This window comes from Manis pentadactyla, chromosome 13, assembly GCF_030020395.1.
Source record: "Manis pentadactyla isolate mManPen7 chromosome 13, mManPen7.hap1, whole genome shotgun sequence".
NCBI lineage: Eukaryota > Metazoa > Chordata > Mammalia > Pholidota > Manidae > Manis > Manis pentadactyla.
The window spans coordinates 95,660,698-95,687,026 of record NC_080031.1 but is presented as its reverse complement, the minus strand read 5'-3'; the positions used below and the strand labels follow the sequence as shown (position 1 = coordinate 95,687,026).

The 26,329-nt window shown below is 45.7% G+C and overlaps 1 protein-coding gene across 4 annotated transcripts; it reads left to right on the top strand.

Moving 5' to 3' along the window:
- Positions 1 to 1,168: 1,168 nt before the first annotated feature.
- Positions 1,169 to 24,525, top strand: VDAC1 (voltage dependent anion channel 1). 4 transcript variants are annotated; one of them, XM_036898551.2, is made up of 10 exons: positions 1,205 to 1,320; positions 6,693 to 6,722; positions 10,564 to 10,636; positions 11,177 to 11,226; positions 11,922 to 12,074; positions 12,170 to 12,222; positions 17,476 to 17,703; positions 20,743 to 20,893; positions 22,596 to 22,653; positions 23,593 to 24,525. In XM_036898551.2, the coding sequence occupies exons 3-10, from the start codon at positions 10,570 to 10,572 to the stop codon at positions 23,682 to 23,684; spliced, it is 852 nt and encodes a 283-aa protein (XP_036754446.2). In that variant the 5' UTR covers positions 1,205 to 1,320; positions 6,693 to 6,722; positions 10,564 to 10,569; the 3' UTR covers positions 23,685 to 24,525. The 4 variants fall into 4 exon arrangements, with proteins under 4 accessions (XP_036754435.2, XP_036754446.2, XP_036754457.2 ...); XM_057490878.1 differs by having other exon boundaries at positions 1,287 to 1,320; positions 10,567 to 10,636; XM_036898540.2 differs by lacking the exon at positions 6,693 to 6,722 and having other exon boundaries at positions 1,169 to 1,320.
- Positions 24,526 to 26,329: the final 1,804 nt, after the last annotated feature.

The window sequence follows — 26,329 nt, the reverse complement described above, 5'->3', positions numbered from 1 at the left end:
CCTGTCCCGATCGCCCCAGCTGTCTACTCCTTTAATGTGCCACAGTTGATTGTGAGTCGATGTCCTGATTCTGTAGCCCGGTGCCGCCTCATGGGGCTCCAGACGCCTCAAGCCCTGGAGAATGTTTGTTGTTTGAAAGAGAAGGCTGTGCACAATCTTCGCCCAGCCACGAATTCATTAGTTCTCAAAGTTGGCTTGGGGTGGGCGGGCCTCGCGCGGGCAGCCGGGCGGTTCAGTGGGGAACTAGACCACCCGCTTAGGCCCAACAGGGGGAGCGGGAGGCACTCTGCACGTTTAATCGTGCGCCGGCCGCAGGCCGCGGAAGGAGGCGGGTTCCCGGAGGGGTCCTCGGCTGACTGCAACCTGCGTTGCTCTGGCGCGGCCAGAGCGCCAGCAGAGGATGTCCTTGCAAAACGCAATGTGCAATTTTCACTTCTCAAATGCTCCGAAAATGGCTGCTAGCAGCTTCGGTACGGGGGAAAACTGCTCATCTGGAGCGCAAACTCGGCCCACAGGGGAGTTCTGGGCGCGTCGTCCCGGGCCACCGCAGGGCTCTGAAAGCAGGGCGCAGCGTGAGGCGGGGTTCGAGGCTCGGGAAACAGCTACTCGGGAGCGAAGCAGCAACTGTCCCGGCCGCTATTCGGTATCCACGCCGCCTCGGGCGCCCAGTGCCCTGGCCCTGGCCTGCTCCTGGGGCGTGGAGCCCGATTTCACACCCCGCGCGGGCTTGCTTGGCTGTGGGAGCCTGGGGATCACCTCGTCCATTCAGGCTAGGCCCTGGTCCAGCACCGCCCTGCACATCCACTCCCAGCCCCGAGGCCGAGCAGGAGTCGCGGGAGGCCCTTTAGCGCAGCAGACACCAAGCCACAGCTCGGCGAACCGGAAGGTCCTCCTCCCGAACGCTTCCAACCGGGCGGGATTTCCAGCCCCATGGCTGACTAGGGGGCGGGCGGGCAACACGCGTGTCCCGACGCACGCACACACCATGCGCACGTCAGCCCCGCGCCGTCCTGCCGCCCCGGGCGCACGTGGGCACCCACACGTGCCCGCCCACGCCCGTGGGCACACAAGTCGCTACGGACCCTGAGGGGCCCGGGAAGGTGAAGCGGCCCCTCCGCGGCAGGGCCGGACTCCGCGCAGAACTGGGCTGTGTCCGGGGCGGACCCAGGGGGCGGAGCTCGTGGGCGGGGCGCGCAGGATCGGGGCGGGTCCGCGCCGCCGCCCTCCGCGTCGTCCCGCCCCCGGCACCGCCGCTTGCTGGCTCGCTCGCGCTGCAGCCCCCGCGGGAGCCGCCGCCTAGCTCGCTGCACCTCCCGTGAGGTAGGCGCGGGGGAAACGGGTCGGGGCTCTGCCTGCGCCGCTGACCGGACCCCTGGGGTGTGGGAGGGGAGGAGGTGGCAGGAAGGACCGGGCGAGGGCCGGGGGCCGGGGGACGCAGCGGGAGCGGCCCGGCCTGTCAGCGGCGGGCAGAGCAGGCCGCGCGCGCCGGCGGCGAGCGGGCTGGGGCGGGGGAGAGTCCGGGCACTCGGAGGCGCCCGCGGCCAGGGGTAGAGCCAGCCGGGACCTGCGGGCGGAAGGGCGCGGGCCGCCGCGTGGAGGCCCGGCCGGCTGCTGGTCTAGGTGACCTTCCCTGGCGGCGCCCTCTGGCCCTGGTTCACGCCAGCGCGAGGCGGGTAGGGACTCGCCCGCCGCCCGCCGCCCACGGTTGCCTGCTGGGCCTACAGACCCGGGCCACGCCGTCGCCACGCGGTTGGGGTCATTGACGACCGTGGCTCCGCGCCCCCAGCCCCGCACACCCTGTCCGGCCTTTCCTGTCCACGCCTGGAAAAGCTGGCGCCAGGCACTGCCCGCGCGGTGCCAGCGCCTTCCGGGGAAGAAGGGGAGGCCAAGAGTCGACTTGGGCCGCAGAAGCCGGGCTTGGGGCCTGGACGGTAGGTTAGGCCTTGGAAAAGGAAGCCTCACTGGGAGAGATGTGGCTTCCTTGGCTTTAGGTTCGATTCCTGGTTCTGTTGCTCCTTCACTTGCCAAATGTGGCTGTGCGTGCACGAAACTGGTTCAGAGCCCTTTGGATTTGAGGGCTGCAACGCTAGTAGTGACTTAACCAAGGTCACATAGCTGAGAAGATACCAAGCCTCTGTTTACTCATCTGTAAAATGGGAGCAATTATACCTCTCCTTTCTTGGGTTTTGGGTGGACAACAGTGCCTGACAAGGAGAAGGCCCCCAGAAACCTTGACACTTACCCTTCAGACTTTTTGGAAGGATCTAGCTCGTCCCTAGCAGGCCATTTTGCTCCACATGGTGTTCTGGAAAGGGCTCAATAAGAGTAGCTCCAGTTAGTTTGGACATTATTATTAAGAATTTGTGTGCCAGGTATTCAGTAACTTTCAGGATAATTTATGAGAAACCTTTTAAGTTTACACACAGACATGGTGAGGCTGGAGCAGGAAGTTGAATATGAGTGCAGACCTGGGCTAAGCCTAGGCGTGTACTGCTTAGGGTCCCCATCCCCTTGACCACCTCCCCTCTCCAGAGGAGATAGGGAAATGGGCTCCTCTGCCCAATATAATGATGGCAAGGCCAGGGTAGACTGCCTTCTTTCTCTGCACTGCAGCTCTGGACTGAGTTCCTACAAGGTCAGGTTTAAGCCCTGTGTGGTTTTGTTTTCAGTGCCTGGAGTGGTCACCTGGCATGTGGTAGGTACTTGAGAAGGGTCTGTGGGGGTAAGTGCACTCTTTGCTTTTTACCCAGGAGTCAATGAACCCTTATTGATACGATAGTTTTTTGCCATTTCAGCATGTGGTTTATAGTAGGTGCTCATTAAGTGTTTGTGGAATTACTGAATGGGCATGTGGAGTGGCTGCAGGCCCAGACTGTAGTCCCTTGATCCTGGACATCCTTTCTAGGGGACACACACACGTCACTCACTTTCAGAAAATAGCCTTGCCTAGCAGAGTCACAAATATTTAAAGAGCTGCAATGGTATGTATAGCCCTAGAGCAGTAAGAGGCAAAACTGTTTCCTAATTTGAAAGAACTGCTTTCTCTGACTTTCCAAATCATGTGGGAAACTTGCTGAACTGGTGTTTCTGGGCTTGCAGGGGAAGGTGACCTGGGTGAATGGGATTCTCCTAAAGGCCTGGAGCCTGGTGCCTCTTTCCTCTGCGATGGTGGGTCATTGTCTTCTGCTGGAATTATCCTGAATAAGGTGCTTGGCCCTGGGAGGCTGATGTCTTAGTTTTATTTCTACTATTCTATAGGTTATAGGCAGGAACTATTGGTAGACACAGACATAGAGGCTCAGGAGGACCATATGGTGAGGTGTTGGCTGTGGGTCTCTGGTTCTGCTGGGCACTAGATAGATGTGGACAGTGACGTATAAGCTGGTGGTAATGAAGGGTGTTCCCCTCCAATCTTTATTGGTAAGATGCTCCTGAGACACTGAAGTGCATTTTGCCTTTGATGGAATTTCTCATGGTGTGTCATGTTTGGTGGTGGTGACCAAGAGAGGCATGTATGTTGCTGAGAGCCAGCCCAGGCCTGCAGGCAGCCCCTCTGGGTGCTTGGAGGGTCTGGGCCTTGGGCTCCCCACAGACTCCTCTGGTAGCCACTGAGGAAAGGTGGCCAGTGGAATCCGCAGCTGGGCCTGGGCACAGTCCTTATTTTATGGCTTGCTCTCTGGGGGATGAGGGTGAGTGGGAATCTTTACCCAGAACTGTGCTGAAGAGTCTGGAGAGCAGACTGAGCTCACAACACATCTCGGACAAGGACCACAGTGCCAAGCACAGGCCGGGCCACCTCCTTGTTCCTCAGCTTCTCCACTGTGACTGTCTTTGTCACGGTCGACCCCACTGGGGGCTTGAGTAGGTTCAGTGACATTGAATCCACCATCCTAAGAGGGAGGGACTGTTTCCATTTCACGAGTCAGTAGGCTTGAGCACAGAGAGGTGTGGTAACATAGCTCAGCAGGAGTGGAATTGGGATTCAAGGCCTGGTCAGAGCAGCTCCAGCCCTGGTGCTTTCTCACTGCAGTTGCCACTCAAGGGGCCATTGTGAAGAGGTAATTGTGAATGCCTTTTGGAAAGTAGAATTTACTGTTCAAAGGGAAAGTGTTCTTTTACACTTGTTAGAGTGAGGGTGTGCACAGCTGGGTGTAGACTAGCTGTCAGTGGTCAGTGGAGTCACCCCTGTTTGTTGCAAGGACATTGGGTGTCTACCAGGAGAAGGGTCAGCTTTCCCTGGGATGAAGTGGGAGGCATTCTTCCTGGACTTGGCTGGACAGTATTCAGCTGAACAATACCTCTTTGTGGTCAGGGAGGACACTGGACCCTGTGGTTCAGGGTGACCTTTTGGCAAATGTACAGCAGCCATAATTACAATAAGAAACATAAAAACTTGAAAAAAGAAAGTCTGTAAGAGAACACTATCTTTGTTTCATACTTACCAGATACCAGCCACTGTACCAAGTGCTTTTTATTCAGTCTCATTCAGTCCTCACAATGATGCTGAGTCAGGTACTCTTTCCTATATTGGAGCTGAAGAAAAATGAGGTGTGGATAGGTTGTGATTTGCCCGAGGTCACATTATCTAGCTAGTGGTGCAGTGGGACTGGAACTCAGGTTCATTCCTTTGTCTACGTGCCCAAGCGCTGTCTAGTTTAACCTCACTGGGTCAAGCCAGGCAGCAAGGCCCCGGGTGCCTGAGGTTAGGCAGGAGCCCCGTGAGCTCCTGAGACCCCTGCCGTGGCATGCTGCCCGTCAGCCCGTGGCTTCTCGATGGGTGGCAGGTAGGCTGCCCCCAAGTCAGCTACATTCTCATGAGTCTAGGGGAAGGCTGTGTTGGTGGTGGCCCAGCTCTCAGGGTGTTTTAAAATAGAAGCAACGCCTGGAAAGCTGGCTGTCCTGTGTGAACTGTTGTGGAAGGGGGAGGGGAGGACAGCTGCCCTGGGGCGCAGGCCTGCTACCAGAGCGTGGGGCATCAGCTTTGCCAGGTCCTGGAGACCCAACCAGGCACTCTTCTCCTGGGCTGCCTCTTTCTGGTGAGGAAGTGTGGGGTGTGGGATGTATGTGGAGGGAGCTTCTGATGCTGTTAGCTTCGCATAGGGGCTTTGGGGGCTGGGCTGGCCTCCTGCTGGGAAAATTGGAAGGGGAGGGGGAGGCGCTATTGCTCTAATTTCTGGCTGGCTAGTCTGATGCTCCCCCTGTAAACTGGCCCAGTTCTGTCCTGACAGATGACCTAGAATGCTGCTAGAGGAACAGCAGAGGTAAAGGCTTTCCTACAGTTCCCCACTCCTAAGGGGAATCCTGAGGGTGAGGATGAGGGTGAGGGTGACGACTGCTCTGTGGGTTGGGGTCCTTGCCGGAATCGGATGCTCACTCACCAGGGGTAGTCAAAGACAGAATAATGGGATCATTTATGGATCACAGAAGGATCAATTGCAAAGGTGTGGGCTGAGTGTGGGACACCTGACAAGGGTGTGGCCCCAAAGTCCTTTGGAACCAGGAGGGGGCCTCTTGGCAGGAGTTGAGGCCTTAGGTAGAGGAAAGTAGTCACTGCCCACAAAGTCCAACCACGTGGTTTGGGGAGTCTAGGGGATAAGTACCCTAACCTTACTCTCCCATCTTCTGCTTATGTCTCCTGTTGGCTGACCATAAGCCATTGATAGCAGTCCATAATGATCAGCTTTTGGGGCATACAGCAGGTTGGAGGAGGACGGTGGGTCTGGAGGGGCAATCAAAGAATATCTGGAATAATGGATTGTGGTTACAATTACGATTTATTGAGCACTCCCTGTGTGCAATTCTTGTGTGCTCTACCTATGTAACTTAATCCTTGTAACAGCTCCTGAGAAAGGCACTACTGTTAGCCTCAATTTATAGGTGAGCAAAATGAGAACTTGGGAGTATAAGTGGCTTGTCTAAAGTCAAGCAGCTAGTAAAGCCTGGTGCTGGCTAGAATCTCTGCCGGGCTCATAGCTCTTTCTGGTAGTCATTGTGCACTGCTGCCTGGGCACCTGGAGGGGCACTGTGGCAGAGTGACTCCTGCTGTTCAGGTCTTGGTCCTGCTACACCTTCCACAGCAGTCTCACATGGGCCCTGCTATATGTTTGCCCGTGAAGATGTTGTCTCTCAATGTATTGCGTGTTCTAGTGCTCAGAAGATTTTTCCTCCCAACTGTTACTAACTGAGCCTTGGGAACTCATGGCTACCCTGCTTCCTGTGTCAACTGCAGTGGCTGTTGGCTCTCTGGGGGCACTAAGACTTCCTGGCCTGGCTCCTTCTGAGGGAGCCTCTGCAGAGAAAAGAGCATGTTTCTGAAAAGGGCTTCTGGTGGGTGCTTGGTGCATGGAGCAGCTCCATTCCTCTCAGTTGTATGTGAGGGTTGCCCTGCCTCGGAATAGACCTTGGCTGTTAATCTTGCCACCTCTGTATAGTTTGCATTTGTCTTTGGAACCAGTCTATCACCTTCCAGAGAGCTTTTCCTTCTGGCACCTCCATTGCAACAGCTTTTTATATACAACTTGTGGCATTGCTAAGTTAACACGGCTTGTTTTCAGACATGTTGGTGGGTCTTTAAATTTTCTGTCCTAGAAAAAAAAAGCAGTGTACACAAACAACTTAAATAATGAAGTAGAATAAAAAATTAAATTCCTATTTTAACTCCCCTCCTTTTGTAAACCCCCTTACCTTTCCAGGAGCAGCTCTGAGGCAGCCACAGTTTACAGGTTGGTTCATATCCTTCCACATGCTTTTCTATCCATTCACAAATGTGTGAACATGTAACGATATGTATGTAAAATGGTTGTCCTTTAATTATATGGAATACCATATTTTCTCTGACTTGCTTTTCTCATGTAACTGTATTATAGCTAGCTTGCTTTGCTCCCACATATAAACCCACCTCATTCTTTTTGATTACCACATGGTACTCCTGAGTTTGCAAGTACCTTAATTTTTATTTACTTATTTCCCTATTGGTTGCTCCTGGGTTTTGTGTTACAAATAATGCTGCAGTGAGCATCCTCATGTACACATCTTTGGATGCTTTGGGTGCGACTGGGGGATGGGTTTGTAGCAGTAGAATTGCCTAGGGTTGATGTGTGCCCTCTTAGGCACTGCAAAGCAATTGGCTCCAAAGGGGTCGTACTATACATAGTATTCCCATTTGGTGTGGAATGGGAGTGACCACTTTCTGCAGCAACAGTAGATAATGTCATTTATATTTTTGGCCAGTCTGTTGGTTGAGTGAGCTTCCCAAACACAGATGTGTTAGTTACTCCAAAGTGGCCCACTGAGGCTCATAAAAAAAGTCTACACTTGGTTCTGAGGTTAGAAATGGCAGTGCTGACTTCTGAAGGCACTTGGTCTTCTCTGCCTGAGCTCAGCTTTCCTGAGGCCAAGGCTGGTGATTGCTAGTAGAGGGTGTGTGTCTCCCCACCGCATCCCTGGTGGTGCTGCACCTTCCTTGCAGAGGGAGCTCCTGCTTCCTGGTTACATTGTCTTTTACTTAGTCTCAATTGCAGATACTAAGTTTCTCTTTTTTCCTACTATAAAAGATACTTCGATGCTCATTGTGCATTACTCATTAAACAGACATTTATATTGAATACCTGCTATGTGCTAGGCCTTGGCATCTTTGTACACATAGCGTTTTCCATATTTCAGATACATTTATGCATGACAGGGTTCAAGGGTGTGATTTGGGGGTACATATGCATTTGTGGGGGTAGTGAGGGTGCTGAGAACAGAGCAGCTGTCACTGCCAGGCAGGTGATGAATCAAGAAGGATATGTCCCCCCAAGATGGAGGTTATATAAGTGTTAACACAGACAGTGGTGGACGATATCCTCTCTCTCCTCTGAGCTTCCAGTATGGGCTGGATTTTCATTCCTCGGCTGGAGTGGAGCTTGCATAATCTGTTCAAGGTCTTGGTAATCTGTTCAGGGTCAGCCGGGGAATGGTTGGATAGATAGGCAGGTAGGCAGTGGAGGGGAACCAGGGACTCTTGTCTCCTGGTGTGACTTAATGGTCCTGAAGTCATCAGTGACTGTAGGCAGGCTTGCCCATCTCTCACTTCCCACTTGTCCTTGGGAACCGTGCTTTGCCTTGAAGCCATGACCCAGGCAGAGACCTGGTGTCCAGCCTTCCCCAGGCACCCTTCTGACATCCATCTGTCCGGGGCTGGCTGCCTTGACCATGTCAGGGTGCCCAGCTGCACGCTCAACCTCTGGAGGCCAGGCTTCTGAAGGAAACTGGGGCTGGTGCTGCAGACTTGAGCGGTGAGCAGTTTGGAGCTGATCCAGGTAGAGGGAGGGGCCAGGGCCAGGGTTCAGCCTCCAAGTCAGTGCAGGCTGGGTGTTAAGTAAGAAGACAGAAGGCCACGTTCTCTTCCCTCTAGACCTGGACTGAGAAAACATGACTAGAAATCATTATTCCTACAATAAATCAGTTTTTGGAGCAGGTGCTGAGACCTGTGTAAGACAGGCGTTTTCTGGGTGCTGTAAGAGAGCTAAGTTGCTCAGAGGCACAGTTGCCTCAGGCCTGACAGGTAAATGCAGCAGAAGACGAGGCTGGGGAAAGAGGAAGACTGCACAAAAAAGCAGAAGGGGAAAGTCACAGCCCATAGCAGTGGGGACCTGCAGTGAAGGGGGAGGTGGCCCCTTGCCCTTGGTGGTGGGTGTCGCCTCAGGTCCAGGTGGGTTTGGCTCCACTCAGCCACTGGTTTCTGGGCATCTTCCCTGCCCAGTGCTGAGCTGGGCCACAGGTAGAGCCTGGCCCGGTCTCAGCTCCGTATGCCGTTCCAGCAACCTTGTCCTGGGATGGTAATCTGCTTAGTGGCCATGTTCTTTAGGGTGATGCTTGCTGTGGGTGGAGTGTTTTTTGACAGGTGGCTTTGTTTTTTGGGTGTTAGGGATTAGTGATGAGGGAGGTCATTTGGGAAACATTAAATGTTGAGTGTTCTGCCTTTTCCCTGAGGGGTGGACCAGTCCAGATGTGAAAGCTGCTTGTGTCTGGTGAGGCAGGTCCTGGGCCCTGTGGTTCAGGGAGGTCTTAGCTGACCCAGGGGCTACTTACCTTCTCACCCTGGGCTGAGTTTGTGCCCCAGCTGGCGAGGGTCAGCACTGAAGAGGGGTGCTTGGTCCACTGATACCTGTTAGCTGTTGAGGGGGTGGAGAGTGTTTTGGGCCCTTTGCTGAGATGTTTTGCAGGTTTCCTCGGGGCGGGGTTGTTGTTCCTTTGCTTCTCCTGGGAGGGACCAGGCTTATCTGGGGCTGGGCATATGGTTTAGGCAAGAGGGTATTTCTGGAGAACCCAGCTTTTTTCTCGTCTGTGTCTGGAGTGGGTGTGCCTATGGGTTTGTTTTCAGTGGAAGGGCAAGAGGTTGGTGGAGGAGAGTCCCCAGTCTTGCGAGAGCCAGTGGGGACAGCTTGAAATGGATTTTTCCCTTTGTGCCCAACTCTAATGTGGACTGAGTTGCCCATGGTTGCAGTCTGATCAAGTGCAACACGTAGACTCAATTTAGGTATATGTACTGTAATTTAAAAATGAATGGACCTGTCCTTGGGTTAATTTAATTCCTGGCTAATTGAAGGTAATGGTTTTGGAGATGCAGAAGATGGGCTGTCTCATGGCCCCTCTCCTCCTGGGTGAAGCACACAACATATGCTATCCCAGATTAGGATTTTAGTTCCGTGTTCAAAACATGTCAAAGCAAAGCCTCTCAGGGACTCAGTGTGGTCTTTAGAGCAAGGACTACTTGAAATACTTGCCTTTGAATAATGAGATGTTTAATAAATGCTTGTTGACTGACTTAGTGATATGCAGTAATCCCAAATAGTACTTTGATAGTTGGTTTTAAAAATAGTCACATTGGAGCTCAATAAATGTTTATTTGAATTAAATTTGGGGGAGCATGTGGTTGCATTTCCCTCCATGTGAAGAGTTGCCCAATTAGTTAGGCTTTACTCTCTCTCTGTGAGGAATATGATACTCTGAAAGTGCATTCCCCTAAAATGCAAAAGTTTTGTGAAGAGTTGGGTCCGTTCTGGCACATAGTAGGTTCTCCATAAATATTTGTTAAATGAATGTAGTCAGAACCATGTGGAAAATAGGTTGCCATGAAAAGCTCTGATTTTTAATTGATGCATTTAATAATGTCCTAGCAGTCAACATTTTGTAAGAAGATATGTTTTATTGGTGAGAGTCTTGCAATTCAGTTAAGTAGCTGGCTCATGGGAATGTGTTTTTGACAATTAATTAATTCAACAAATATTTACTAACTCCTACTACCTTCTGGGCCTGTGCTCAGTGCTTGAGGGTGCAGAAGAGAAGAGGTCTAAAGTCAGGCTGATCTGTTGTCAACAAACATTTATTGGGTGTGTCAAGCCCTGGCCGCAAAAAGAAACACGGGACAGCACAGGCTTCTCTCTCCATACCTGGGAGAATGAGACACCTGGAACTCTGTGCGGATGATTTTTATTGGTTGTTAATTATATCTAATAATTTTTATGGTGGAAAGTTAATTTCTGTAATTACCAATGTATTCTGATAGGTCTTTTATTGTAGCAGAAGATGGCTGTGCCTCCCACATACGCTGATCTTGGCAAATCTGCCAGGGACGTCTTTACCAAGGGCTATGGTGAGTGTTGCACAGAGCGGGCTTTCCGCTCAGACTGGGATGGTGTATTTGGGATTTTATCCATCACAGTTTGAGAGAACTGGGTCAGTCAGCTCTTAGAATTTTTCATGTCAAGGGTAAAAGGTATGCCATCTATGGCTAGTAACGAAGTTTTGGTTGTGCGCGCCATAGGGGCAGGCTTATGAATTGCTGCAGGCAAGTGGACATTTTTGTTTCTTCTCCCAGGCATGGGAGCAGCTCTGTATATGTTGCTGCAGTAGAGTATGGTTTCTAAATGTAGCCTGTCCTTAGGCACATGCCCACGCTGTCAGGAACCTTTCTGTCAGACTCTGCAGGGAGCACAGGTGGGGCATCAGGGGAGCCTATGCCTGTTGTGTCTGTCAGTTTCGTGGTACCTGAGCTCCGCACACGGGCAGGCAGCAAGCAGTGGAAACAGGCCCTCCACACCTATGACATTGTGCAACAGCGTCAGGGGGGGCAGAGGTGCTGCTCTTAGGTTACGTACTTAACCTGTTAACAGTTACTGTCTTCTGTCTTTAGGATTTGGCTTAATAAAACTTGATTTGAAAACAAAGTCTGAGAATGGACTGGTAAGTTGTCTGTCCCCAATGGAGCATGGGGATTATTATAGATCAGCAAATAACTGCCATGTCCTGGGTGGCAGTCAAATGAAAGGACTTAACTGTGCCAATTTGTGGTCATTACATTCATTGCATTTTCTGTGGGATGGGTGGTCCAGGGGACCCCCTCCCTCAGGAGGTCCCTAATTCAGCAGCTGTTAATACTCACAGGAATAGGGAGCAGGCCTGATTCATTTTTCCTTGTGTTTTTTATTTCACAATTGACCTGTGTTAAATGCCACTTTATTATTTTAAAAAAGTAAATCTCAGTAGTCCCTTTTAGACTGTGCACATGGTGGTTTTTGGAAGGAAGAAGTTTTGGGTTGAATTACTGTGGTGTCAGCTATATCCAATGCTTTTGCTCTGTGCTAGGCTGGAGGCTGCCTAGCACCAGGAGGAGTGCCTTCTTGTCTAGACTAAAGCTTTACAGGGGAAGCAGGAAGCTGTCCTGATAAAGAATTCCCCGTAAAAGTCCTTTAATTAGCAGACTCCTGTAGCCCCTTCTGTACTTAAATATCTAATTGAATTATGGAATGAACCTTTGTCCCCACACATTCAGGGTCTCATTTCTTGCACAGAGGGAAGGAAAGTCTGTGTAGGGTGGCATGATGTAAAGTGAAGTGCTGGTGTGGAGCAGGTTGTGACTCTCCCTCTCTCCTCTGTAGGAATTTACAAGCTCAGGTTCGGCCAACACTGAGACCACCAAAGTGACGGGCAGTCTGGAAACCAAGTACAGGTGGACCGAATATGGTCTGACGTTTACAGAGAAATGGAACACAGACAACACACTAGGCACGGAGATTACTGTGGAAGATCAGGTAATGGTTGCCTGCAAAAAGTCACAGTTTTATTACTGGACATCTTTGGGCCTGCCTTATGACTAAACCTGCTGGCAAATTTCTTTTCTGTTCAGCTTGCACATGGACTGAAGCTGACCTTTGATTCATCCTTCTCACCAAACACTGGGTAAGAATCTCATCTGTTATCTCTGCAAGGACATTCAGCAGTGTTTTATAGTAAGGTTCTACACTGTCTGTTACTGTTCTTCTCACCTCAGCTGTGGAGGTCCTCAATATTTCTGGCCCAGTAATGCTCCATTTTATGTGAGTGAGGCTACTGGTAATGTAAGTGGCCAACACTCAAGGGCAGCAGGTGACACTTCGAAGCTGGGGGGCTAACCGGTTACTGTCACCAGTTCCATTTTTGAGGCTTGGAGGGACTTACCCCAGCTTCCCACTAGTGACACTGAGAATGTGTGGGCTTTAACTGCAGGGTGGTTCCTGCGGGTGCCCTTTTTGTCTGAGGCCTCTGGCCACACACTAATGCAACTTGATGGTTATTGGGCAGATCAGGAGGCAAGATGGCATGTTGGTGTGCCTTAGCTCCTGGGTGCTTTTCAGAGTGAGGAGATGGAATTGTTCTCCTTTAGAGTACACTTATGTTTTTTTTCTACTCAAAGTTGTGGGTCTCCTCAACTTGGGGAAGTTTGTTTTGCATGCTGATGGCATGTACTGAATTTTATTTTGTAGTTTTTTAAAAAAATTGTGGTAAGATATACATAAAATTTACCCTCTCAGCCATCTTTAAGTGTGCAATTCAGTGGCATTACGAATTTCACTTTTTTGCCATTCCCTATTATTTTCCTCTCTCTCTCCTTTCTTTTTTCCTTTCTGACAGATGTTTACTAGAGGGAGGGTCTCCTGAGTTGAGGCCCTGTACTGTGTGTGTGGTGACTACCGGGGGCTGGGCAGACAGGGCTCCTGCCTCTGGAGGGTATAGTCTTTTTATAACTTGGTTATGGATGATCTGAATGCCATTGGCCAGGAGCTGAATTCACTCTTGTTCTCATCTCTGTTGTAGTTTCTCCTGCAGGAGCATTTGGTCTCTTGCTTGTCTACTTCCCCCAGGCACTCTGCTGTGATGGGGAAGGTTATCTGGAAAGACCTTTGTTAGGCCTAGAGGGCTGAAGGATATGCCCACATGCTTGAATTTGCTGCCTAGGATTTTTGCTTGCTACCCTGAGATGGCACACACTTTAGAATTTGTAAGGGATTTCCCACTACCTTTGGGAGGTTGCAGAGAAGTCTCCAGGTCCTGTATATGTGTAAGAGGAAAGGTTTTTGTTTTTTAAATTTAACTATTTTAAAATAATTTTATACTTAACATATATAGAAATGTTGCACAAATATGTGCAGTTCCCTTACATTCTCCATCCAGTTTCTCCTAACGTTAGCATCTTACATAATTGTAACATAATTATCAGAACCAGGAAATTGGTGTTGATATTATAGTGTTAACTAATCTCTTGTCCTACTGATCTCCTATTTCTGGTCCATAATCCAGTTCAGGACTCTACATTTACATTTAGTCTTCAGGTCTTCTTTGCCTCTAATCTGGGACATAGTCTTTCTTTGTCTTTTATGACCTTGACACTTTTAAGGAGGATTGTCCAGTTATTTTGTAGATTCTCAATTTAGATATATCTGATGTTTCCTCACGGTTAAACTCAAGTTGTGCATTTTTAACAACCACAGAAGTGATGTGTTGTGTCTGTTCTGGTGCATGATATGACAGTGTATATCAATATGCTTTCTTACTGGTAAAATTAACTTTGACCAGTTGATTAAAGTGGTGTTTGCCAGGTTTCTCTATAAAGCTACTCTTTTTCTCTTTGTAAGTAATAAGTATCTTGTGGGGAAATACTTTGAGACTTTGCAAATATTCTATTTCTTATATTTGGACTCACTATATTAACATTCATTGGTGATTCTTGCCTGCAACAAATAGGTTTGGCAAATGGTGATTTTCTAGTCCCATTATTCCTGCTACATTTATTAATTGAGATTCTACTGTAAGGAAGAGCTCTTCTGTTCCACTTACTCACTTAATCAATTATTTATATCAATATGGATTCATGGACATTTGTTTTATTCTGTGGGTTATAATCCATTACTGTATTTTGATACTCATGTTGTCTTGGATGTGGCCATTGGGAGCACCTTTAAGTTGACATCCTGTGTGTTTTTGACAAGACCCTGTCTTTTTTTTTTTTTTTTTTTGCATACCTTCAGAGGCTGTATCAGGTTCATCCTCTACTTGGTCTTCTCTAGTTCTACTGTCAGTCATTTCCCCAAGGAGCTTTGGTTTCTTTTATTGAAGAATGGTGTCTAGAAACCAAGATAGTGGGTGTAAGGTGTTCACATTGCTACTGAGCATTTGAAGAAAGTTTTGATGACTTGATGAAGATGGAAATGAAAGTTGGCTTTCCAAAGTGATTGAGGGGTATAGTCAGGGAAAGTGTCCTGCCTTCTGTGTGTGGCTAAGCATAGACCACTTCTAATGAGAGTGCAGACCTCATCTAGGTACCAGCTCATTAACCCCGAATCAGAGTCAGGCCCCTCTCAGGTGCTTGTCACATTAGCACTCCTGTTAAATAGCTTTAAAAAGACCCAACAATATTGGAAAGAGGAAAAGCTCTAAAGGTGGGAAGTGCTGCATTAGAGCAGAATCCTGGAGAGAAACCCGAGTAACTGTCCCAGCACTCCCTAGAGACCTGGTGGCCATGGCCAGAACCCAGTGGGACAGTGTGTGGAGGCACAGTGTAGTTGGTCCTGTGTGACTGGGGGCACCACTGGTCAGAGGCCCTGCCACCAGCTCATACTTCGTGGTCAGCAGCAGCATTCTACCTAGTGGTTGTAAGATGCCTAGTTTTTACATATATCCTTGTCTCCCTCTCTTTCTAAATGTCAGCTTCCCAGCAGCTGTCTTTTCATTCACCACCCCACTCAGGTTGATGCCAAATGGATGAGCCAAATCCCGACTTTTTCCCTCAAAGATCAGGCAGACCAGAATTAGTTTGAGTTTTTCCTATTGAGAGATGATTTTGTTGTTACTCCTTTTCTTCAAAGCTTGTGAAAGTGCCCAGCAGCTAATATGGATGAAAGTTTCAAGTTTTATTGTCACTTGGGAAGGTTGTTGGCTTTATTTTCAACTATGACCCTTGAAACTTTTGTTCAGAACTTGGAATATTTAACCTTTAAATGTTTTATTACAGCAGATTTCTAACAAATAAAGAGTGCAGAAAATTATATTTAACTCTCATTGTGTTCCAATCACCCACCTTTAATAATTGTCAATACATGGCCAATTATGTTTTATTTATATATCTAATTAAGCCCTCCCACCCTCAGATTATTTTGAAGTAAATAACAGATATCATATAATTTTATCTGTAATTATTTCAACATGTGTCTTTAAGATTCCTTTTAAAAAAGTATAACCACAGTATCATTAGATCGTAAAAAATCAATTGTAATTCCTTAAAATTGTCAAATCTGTAGTTTGTTCAAATTTACAAGATTTAATGATATTTTTTTTTGTAGAATCAAAAATTGTCCATGCCAAATTGCAAAAACTGGTTCATATGGCTCCTGTATTTCCTAATTTTTAGATTCCCCCTCTCTGTTTTTGTGCTCCTGCCATTTGTTTGTTAAGACGAAATCATTTGTCCTGTAGAATTACATATAGAGTAAATTTTGCTGTTTATATCTCTGTGGTGTCATTTAACTTGTTCCTCTGCCTGCCGTATTTCTTATGAATTGGTATGTCTAGAGGCTTCATCACATTTAGATTCCATTTGGGGTAGGGTGGGGGTGGTGCTAAAATATAAATGTGCTATGTGCTTCCTTTGGGGGTGCATATAGAAGGCCCAGTTTTCTCTATGTATTTTGATGCCATTTGTAATCCACTAATTAGGGGTTACAAATTGGTGATAAATACACTTTTGTCATTCCTTCTTCATTTATTAGTGGAATATTTCTATAAAGAGGAGATTCTCATCAACTCTTTGGTTACCTTAGGATACATTTAAGATAGTAATGGTGGCATAAATGTGGGATTCCTTTTTTATTGACTATTTCTAGAATAAATTGGTTCTCTAGTCTCTAAAGATGGCTGATGTGTGTGTTTTGAGTGTCATTATGAGCTCCTAGATTTGAACACAACTGTTTCAGTTCATCGCCAATATTAGTCTTAAGGATGCTGGCGTTGTCCCGCAGTTGCGGCCTGTGGGAGCCTCTTCAGGGCAGCTCCCAGGTCCTTTCCCAGACCCAGGAGTCTGTGACGGCTTTCAGCTTCAAGCTCATCTCGCACATTTCCTCCCTGGCCTGTAATCCACTCTTTCCCTGAGGAAAACTGGTTCCCTTTGGAGGGAATGGTATTTAGGGCGCACAGTCTGGGTGCTGGGGGTGAGGCTTTAATCTCAGTGTGAGTGAAGCTGGGGTGGGCAGGGCTGCACAGGCCTCGAGCCTCAGAGCAGACCTGGTTTCTCCTGTGGTCCCTGGTAAGAAGGCAGCTTGCAGCGGGAGATGTCCATTTTGTAGCTGAATGACTGAAACGATCAGGTGAAAATAGCCTAAATTTTATTTGAGAGCTGTGATCTTGTCTCCATTGTTGACTTTTGGTAAAAAGCATGGTGGTAATATATTTATGCAGGTGACACGACTCACCTACCCTTCCTGAGGAATTCTTCATCTTGAGCAGTGGGCAAGGGAAGCATGGTGCAACCCTCAAATCTGGGGCCAGCAGGCAAGACTGGGGTCTCCTGCCTCATCTGGTCAGACAAGGCTTGCTGACCTTCATGACTGCAAGGCCCCAGTTCTCTGAAATAATATTCACCAGGATCTCATGAGTACCGAATTTAAAGCTGTCTTAACTGTTGTAACTCCTTAGAAGGGATTCTTTACTGAGTGAGCCACAAAGTAAGATGATGACCGTCTCCTTAAAAGCTGCTGTTTGGATAGTTGCCTTCATGACAGATATACTGTACCTTTTTCCACAGACACGAGAAGAGCAAAGACCCATCTGTTCCCTAATTACATGGTGGCGTTCTAATAAATGCTTGTGTGGGCCACTAAATTAAGCATAGGGAGGAGATAATAACAGAAAATTACTTGCTTTTTTTTTTCAAGTGGTTTTTCAAGCTTTTCCTGCCTGTGTTCTCACTTTGTTTTTGTGGCATCTCTGCAGACTGGGTTCTGATTGCAGAGAGGTTGCGTTCAGGCTGTAGTGGTGCAGCAGCTGCTAAAGGGAGCTCTGGGGTCCCAACTGGCCCCCTAGGCCCGATATATACACTGAGATTGTTTTAAAATCTGCATTTCTTGGCATGGTTGTTGCAAGGTGAGTTAGCTTCTGATTTTAATATAATTTATTTTCCTTCAGGAAAAAAAATGCTAAAATCAAGACAGGGTACAAGCGGGAGCATATCAACCTGGGCTGTGATGTGGATTTTGACATCGCTGGGCCTTCAATCCGGGGCGCGCTGGTGCTGGGTTATGAGGGCTGGCTGGCTGGCTACCAGATGAATTTTGAGACTGCAAAGTCTCGAGTGACCCAGAGCAACTTTGCGGTTGGCTACAAGACTGATGAATTCCAGCTTCACACCAATGTGTAAGTGCATGGGAGTGTGGGTGAGAGTAGGGGGATTGTTTCTTGTAGCTCAGTTTTTAATCACTGTAAAATGAGTTTGTTGGAATCAGATGAGCCAAACAGCTTGCACATGGTTTTCTGTTTCCCACCTACCCATTTCCTGAAGTAACTTAGGGTCTTCCTGTTCTGTGAACAGTAAGTGTTGTCACTGGTACATACAGAATGACTGATCATTGCCAGCAAGGGCATGGTGTCAGTCCAGAGGAGCATCCCTTCCCTGAAGCTTTATGACATTGGAGGTCTTCTCAGTTTCAATTAACAAAATGCAGAAGCTGTTGCTCTCTCTCTTTTTTTGTATAGTGCCCAAGGATCAGCTTGGTGTGCTTAATGAAATGTAGACATGGCAGACAAATTAGGAGATGATTATCTCAGTTAAAGAGAGTATTTTTTCTGTATGGCAGAGCGCTTAAAAGTTTATTAACTACTGGACAGTGTAGTGAAGGGCAGACAAAACTACAAGTTAGGTTTGAGAGAGCCCCTTGTAATCAGGCTCGAGAGTTGAAGTAGAGTGCTGATTTAGGTTAAGAGAAACAAAAATGTCACCCATAAAATCCCTGTAGACCTGAACTCACCTGTGGCACATGTAGGGTACAGCTGCACCCGATTTCTTTCTTTCCACTAGAGGTCACTACAGAGGTGATTTCTTAAACTTCAAAGACAAGTAAATAGTGTTAGTGTCTAAACTGACAATATTTCCATTAATAAAATTTTTGAGAAATTTTACAGTGGTCCCCCTTATCCTTGGTTTCAGTTATCCGTGGTCAACCACGGTCTGGAAGCAGATGATCCTTCTGATGTGTGGTCAGAAGGTCAGTAGTAGCCTAATGCTAAGTCACAATGTGCACGTCACTCACCTCACTTCATCTCATCACATAGGTATTTTATCATCTTGCATCATCATCAGAAGGGTGAGTACAGTACAGTAAGATAATTTGAGAGAGAGAGACACCACATTCACATAACTGTTATTACAATACATAGTTTAAATAGCTCTTTTTTGTATTGTTAATTTCCTACTGTGCCTAATTTATAAACTAAACTTTATCATAGGTATGTATGTATAGGAAAAACATACTATATATAGGGTTTGGTACTATCTGCTATGTTAAACATCTACTGGGGGTCTTGGAAAGTATTCCCTGTGGTTTAGAGGGGACTACTGTAATTAATAAGTTGATATAATTAGCATAATATAATGGATCAATATAATAAATTTGGAGTCTTTTGAAACTACAGAGTCACAGGGAAACTAGAGACAGTCCAGTACTTGGGGTGGAGGCGGGGAGGGTGTGATGCTAAAATGGTGGCATGAGGGAGTTTGGGGTGAAACTGTTGTGTGTCCTGATTATGGTGGTGGTCACATGAATATGAATATGTGTTAAAATTGATGGAAATGTACTCCCAAAAAAGGTCAGAAAGGGTAGGTAATATACAAAAAAGTCAGGAAAAAATCACAAGCATTGAAGTGTTTTTTAAATTAGAGTTTTGACTGAAATGGAAAATACTTCCTTGGTTTGGAATTGGGGATTGGCTGTTAGCTGTTTTCCCCACATACCTGAGGTTCAAGATTTTTAATCGGTGGACATGGTTTATCTTTGGAACTGGCATGGAAACAGCGGGCACAACTAATCTGGGTTGCCCTCGTGCCTGCAGAGGCCTAGATGTGTAACAGACTTCTTTGTGCCTCCTATAGATGAATTTCCACGAGTTCTCTCTGTTTATGGTTTTGAGAACTCAATATAGGAAGGCAGTGTTGCTGGTTTTATAACATACTGGAAAATCAGACGTTTTTAAAACACATATTCAAAACCTAGAAAATTTTCCCATTTGAGTTGCACCAGTAATTCAAAAATCTATTACTTTTGACAAGCACGGGTGGATGAATCCTGTGGCATGCGTGGACTTCCTGAAGAAGTCAGTTTCCCTGTGCATCAGGTGGTGCCTGGGCTCTCTCAGTACTTGCTGGAAGCACAATGTCTTTCTGGCCGAATTTCTGGAAAAACAAGATTCAGAATGTATTTAATGAGCCTCTACTTTAGGGAGAGTGTATTGGTGAAGAGCAGAGTTTGCAATGAAATGGCAAAAATTTGTTCTTGGGTTAGTGAGTTCTAAGCTCTTTCCAATACCATTTCCACTGGAGATGCTCAAAATGCTGAGGCAGGACTATGACTGTTTCTTTTTTTAAGATTTTTTTTATGACTGTAAGGGAGGGGAGGGATTATTCCCCAAAGATGGAGTCAGTATAATATAGTGTGTTTGGAAGAGAGGAAGGAGTTTGGCCAGCTGGGTTTCATTCCATTTTTGAAAGATAGAAACACTTCATCATGGAGCAAGTAGTTCATTTTCACATCCCATCAGGACTGTAAATGTTGCAGCGGGGGCCAACAGTATGCGCAGGTGGGCAGGTCTGAAATGTAGGTTAAGCTCTTTGGTAATTGCCGCTCCTCCAAGGGTCAGTTCTGGCTGTGTCTCCCTGGTGGTGGCTGCAGCTAAGAACTATGATCTGCCTTCTGAGGAACATGAGTGGCCCAGCCTTTCTTGCCATTTCTGGCCATGTTCTGTTCTCATTTGCTTCCTCTCCTCGCTTGCCATATTTATGAGAGAAGCATTTATAAAAGTAATAACATTAGCTGCAGTAGAAAGAAATCACTCAGAATCCAGAATCCCAATCACTCAGAGTCCAGAATCTCAGAATAGAAGCTGTTCCCTCTGTTTTAGAGAATATGTTGGAAGCAGCCTTCAGGTTCTGTGCAGCTGGGGCAGCCGGCTGAGCTGCCTTTGGGTGCTCCCAGGGATGGGTTAAATAGCCCTTCCCTTCCTCACAACCTTCCCAGCTCTCGTGTCTGTTCCATTCCTATCGGTGCCTGTAATTTGGTACGTGTTTTGTGATCAGTTAAATCCATTGACAGCATCCTTGCCCTCTGTTAGATTTGGGCATCTCTGCCCAGCTTCAACCCACCTTCCCAGGCGGTTTGGCATGTGTTCTGTGCTTTTTTGCAGAAATGATGGGACAGAGTTTGGTGGCTCTATTTATCAGAAGGTGAACAAGAAGTTGGAGACGGCAGTTAATCTTGCCTGGACAGCAGGAAACAGCAATACTCGCTTCGGAATAGCAGCCAAGTATCAGATCGACCCTGACGCTTGCTTCTCGGTGGGTACCTATGGGATAATGCATTGTCCATGCGCAACCTGAACTCTTAGAGGTTGGAATCTCTTTTCATAGATTTTCTAACTATGAAAAGAGTTAAAAATGAGGAAAATAGTAGTAATAGTATGTACTGTGGGGGCCAGGCACTGTGTGGGGCCCATTATATGTGGATTAACTCAGTGCCGAACTCTTACACAACCCATTTGAGGTGGGTGCCTTTTTTTTCCTCAATTTTTCCATCCCTGTTTTCACAAATGGGGATCTGGGAGCTCAGAGAGGCTGAGTAACTTCCCCAAGAGCAGAAACTTGGTAAGTGCTGGAGCGTGGACTTGACCAGACTGGCTTGCTATGGAGTCCTCTAAACAGTCCCTATTTATGCTGCGGACTGTAAAGAGGGTTACTTTGAACCTTAAGGTTTTCAATATTTATTCTTCTCCTCATTTTTCATTCTCTTGTCCAGCTCCTTTATTTCATATTAAGAAATCAGGCCCTGGCATTTGCAGTTGGCATCTTACCTTGCAGACCATGTGGCATTGCTCATGGACCCTTGGGTTGCTACACAGTTTTTGCTTTAAATCCTGTTGAGCTCATCTCTTTTGTCACAGGGCACTGCTGCCTGTACCCCTTTTGGGGTGGAATGAAGAAATCTTGTGTTGCAGGATGGTTTCTGGGCTGGTTTGTGTAATTTACACACAGCCCACTTTTAAATCTTCTGAAATGGGAACTGAATTTTGCTCCCTAATGTTAGATACTTGAAAACAAAGGAAAAGGGGCCTCATTGTTTGGATGGTATGAACAAAAAGAAACAGCTAGATGGGGCACTGACTGCCAGGAGGTCTTTCTTCCCCTGCTTTACTCTTTCTTAAGGGAAATGTCAGGTCTGAAAACGGCATTTAAGCAGGAAAACATGCACGTTGACAGCTCCAGCTTTTGCCAGGACTCAGTGTTCTTACGGCTTGAGCCAATTCTGCACCTGACCCCCCCTTACTTCACCAAAAAGGGGTCAGGAAGAGGCCCAGATTCCCCTACAACTCAGGCAGAAGAATGAGGGCAAATTGTTATTGACTCAACTGCTTTAGTGAGCTTAATTATTAATCATATTCATTAAGTGAATGCTGAAAATTAAGTGAGTGGCTAAGTCTTTCTTCTGCTCAGTATGCAGTTTAAATTAAGGCTTGCCAGCCCAGAACTTTCTTGATGTCACTATGACTTCTGCTTTTCTTTTTCATGAAGAGAAAATTCCAAGAGAATATTCTGCCTTAAAAAAAAAGTCTCAAAACCCATCTGACGTTTGCTGTTTTCCCTGATGCCAACAAATAGATCTTGAGGAAATCTATTCCTACAAGGAAGGCTTTTATGTGTCTGGTCATAAACGGAAGTGTCCTTACCTGCCTGTTGTAACTTGAATACAGACCTACCCAGTATGAATGGAATTAGGCATTCATACCTTTAGGAATCAAATGTAAATAACTTCCTTTTAACTGAAGATTTTGTTGACTCTTTGAGTCTCCCTTGTGAGACCTAGCTCCCAAATTGGATACATTTCATATTGAATTTAATGAATCCTGTAAACAAACTGATCATGAAAAAAGAGAATTTGATTCTGAAGTTCAGAGTTGGTTGGTTAAAAAGCTCTTACTCATTTTAGGGATGGAAGTGTGAAATATTTAACATTTTTACTCTGTCTTGTCTTTTCCTTGACTAGGCAAAAGTGAACAACTCCAGCCTGATAGGTTTAGGATACACTCAGACCCTAAAGCCAGGTATGTGTTGGTTGTGAAAATTAATGAAATTAATTCTTTGTTTTAAAAAAAAAACTGTGGAGCTGGTTTGCTGCTTTATGTTATTTCTTATAACATGGCACAATGTAAATGAGCATATATAAAGTTTTATAATTAGATGTGTATACAGGAGTGCAGAGTCATTATAAAACATTTGGAAATGAGAGAAGTAGTAAGTAGAAAAAAAGGCTGAGACTAACATACTACATTTTTGGTTATTTCCCATCTTTTTTTTTCCACTGTGCACCTAATGCTTGATAATGTATTTCCAGCACATTCTTACTATAAGCTCATAAATCATCCCCATTGTAAAACTGGTTTGCAGGTTTTCCCTGCACAGTTGGCTAGGCCAGTCCACAGTGTGTTAGAGCTACAGGAGGTAATACCACCTTGCGATTAGTCTGGTCAGGTTGGGCATCTGAACTCTGGAAATCTAAAATCTTGATGGCAGAATCAAGTTATTCTAGGGAAAACATTAGTTAGTTGTGTCTGTGTGTGTGTGCATGCTGTGAATGCCAGTATCAGACCTTGGAGTCTGATTCATGGTTGGAATTTCATTTCAAGGAGGTATTGCTAAAGAACTTCCTGCATGGTGCCAAAGGTAGAGAGATTAATTGTAGCAGGGGACAAAGAGAGGAAAAAGGGAAAGTAAGTCCTTCAAGTGGATTTGGGTAAGCTGTGGAATAATTATTGTTTTATAAGCTCATTCTAGGCTACCTGTTAATTAGTCAAATGGTGTTAAGTCACAGGAATTGAAGGGCCATGTGGTTTTGCCCCTGCAAGTCACACACAGCTGGAACAGGTTCTGAATGTGGTATGGTTTTGCCATTGTGCTTAAGCACTCCTCAGTGTGTTGATCTGTCTTCTCTCTTCTTTCCTCCATCCCTCTCCCTTTGCTCTTTCTGATTTTTCCCCTTGCAGGTATCAAACTGACGCTATCAGCTCTGCTGGATGGCAAGAATGTCAATGCTGGTGGCCACAAGCTTGGTCTAGGACTGGAATTTCAAGCATAAACGAATATTGTACAATCGTTTAATTTTAAACACTTTTGCAGCATAGCTACCTTCAGACTTTAGTGTACCTTTCAATGTTGTATGTCTGGGACGCAAGTATTGCTAAATATGTTAGACTTCCAGGTTAAAGATGATTCAGCTTTAAGGTGTTACCCTTTCAGAGGTACAGAAGAAACCCAGTTCCAAAATCGGCCCTTTCAGCTGCGGACTTGGGGGGAACTTGGTGGCCCCTCTAGAGATGTCAGGTTTCTTTTTCAATTTAGAAATGGCTGCAAGTGGAAGCTGGTAATTTGTAGGCACTTTGTAAATTTATATTTACTAAATGAATGAAATTGTGACTTACTGAGAATTGAATCTTGGTATCATACCCTAATTGAGGTCATTGATGGTGTGTATAAACTTCTGAAATGGGCTTTTTTAGACAGATCTTCATAACCTGATTCTACCCCAGTCTATCAGCTCTTTTACATCAAAGGTAGTCTGCAGGGCGTGGTAGCTGTATCTTTTGTGCCATTTTGGGGTGGAGAAGGTGGATGTGATAAAGCCAATAATTCAGGACTTAATTCCCTTTCATGTGGTTTTTTGCTCTTGCACCAGAGTATGAAATAGCTTCTAAGAGCTCCAGCTGCAAGCTGGGAAGTCTCCGTGACTGTAATCACATGGTGACAAAACTTGGAATCTATATTGGACTTCTGTTATATTTTCAGCAGTCTGTTTATTTTTTAGCAGTTTAATGGGTACATTTTAGAGTCTTCCATTTTGTGTGGAATTAGATCCTCCCTTTCAAATGCTGTAATTAACATCACTTAAAATAAAACTTGAATAAAATATTGAAACTTCATCCTTTTGTGTTTATTTATAAAAGTCTAAATAAATGGCATTTATTTGGGCAGGGTGTGTGTGTGTGCGTGTGATATTTTTGGTTTTCTGTTGCTGCATAACAATTCCCACAATTTATTGACTTAAAACAGCACTCATTTATTTAGTTCACAGGTCTATAGGTCTGAAGTCCAGGCCTAGCATGGCTGGGCTTTCTATTAAGATATCTCAAAATGCTGAAGTTAGGATGTTAGCCAGACTTCTCATCTGGAGCCTGGGGGCCTCTCCCAGACTCACATAGTTGTGGCAGAATTCAATTCCTTGTAGGATAATGGTCCCTGTTTCCTTGCTAGCCGTTAACTAGTGGCCGCTCCCTCCCGGCAAATAGAGGCCACCTGCATTCCTTACCGTGTGGCCTCCTTTGTCTTCAAAGCTAGAACAGAAAAGCTCATTGTCAGACCCTTTTCACACACTTCACATCTCCTCCAGGAAGAGCCTTAACCCCCCCCTTTTTTTTTTTTTTTTGTGAGGGCATCTCTCATATTTATTGATCAAATGGTTGTTAACGACAATAAAATTCTGTATAGGGGAGTCAATGCTCAATGCACAATCATTAATCCACCCCAAGCCTAATTTTCGTCAGTCTCCAATCTTCTGAGGCATAACAAACAAGTTCTTACATGGAGAACAAATTCTTACATAATGAATAAGTTACATAGTGAACAGTACAAGGGCAGTCATCACAGAAACTTTCGGTTTTGCTCATGCATTATGAACTATAAACAGTTCAAATATGAATACTCATTTGATTTTTATACTTGATTTATATGTGGATACCACATTTCTCTCATTATTATTATTTTTAATAAAATGCTGAAGTGGTAGGTAGATACAAGATAAAGGTAGCAAACATAGTTTAGTGTTGTAAGAGAGCAAATGTAGATGATCAGGTGTGTGCCTGTAGACTGTGTTAATCCAAGCTAGACAAGGGCAATAAAACATCCAGGTAACCCCTTTTTAAAAGTTATTTTTATTTATTGAGGTACAACTGGCATATAACATTATATTAGCTTCAAGTATACAATGTAATTCCATGTTTATTTTGGAATGATCATTAAGTCTAGTTAACATGTCATGATACATAGTCACAGTTCTTTTATTGTGATGAGAAATTTTAAGATCTGATCTCTTAGCAACTTTCAAATACACAACACAGATTAGTTAGAGTCACCATGATGTACATTACATCCTCATAATTTATAACTGCTTCAACCTTTTAAATAATTCAACTGATCAGGTCAGGCCCACTGAGGTAAACTTCTTAAAGTTAACTACCATATAACATAACCTAATCACAGGAGTGATATCCTATTCACAGTTCCCTCCCATACTCAAGGGCAGGGGACCTTACAAAGGCTTGGGTCATTGGGGGTCATTTTAGAATTCTGCCATATACACTTTAAAACATAATTGTGGAAATTACATAAAGTAGAGTAGTAATAAACTCTACATATACATTATCCAACTTCAGCAAATACAAAATTTTTTCTATTCAATGATGTATATGTTTTTACGCAGAATTCCTTTATGGATGTTTGACATTTCCAAACAGGTACCAGATTTACTTTTAGTATTTTGTGTAATTGATCACTCCAAACCTTGTGGCCTCAGCATTTGCCATATTGTCTTCATCAGTTTCATAAGGACATGCAGCTATTTCAAAGTGAACTTTGTTGACTTAGTCTAGAGATTTTGACACATAATGGTTGTTGGGTACATCCCATCAGATGCCAGGTGCAGTAGTGGTATTTTGAGCTGTACAAAGG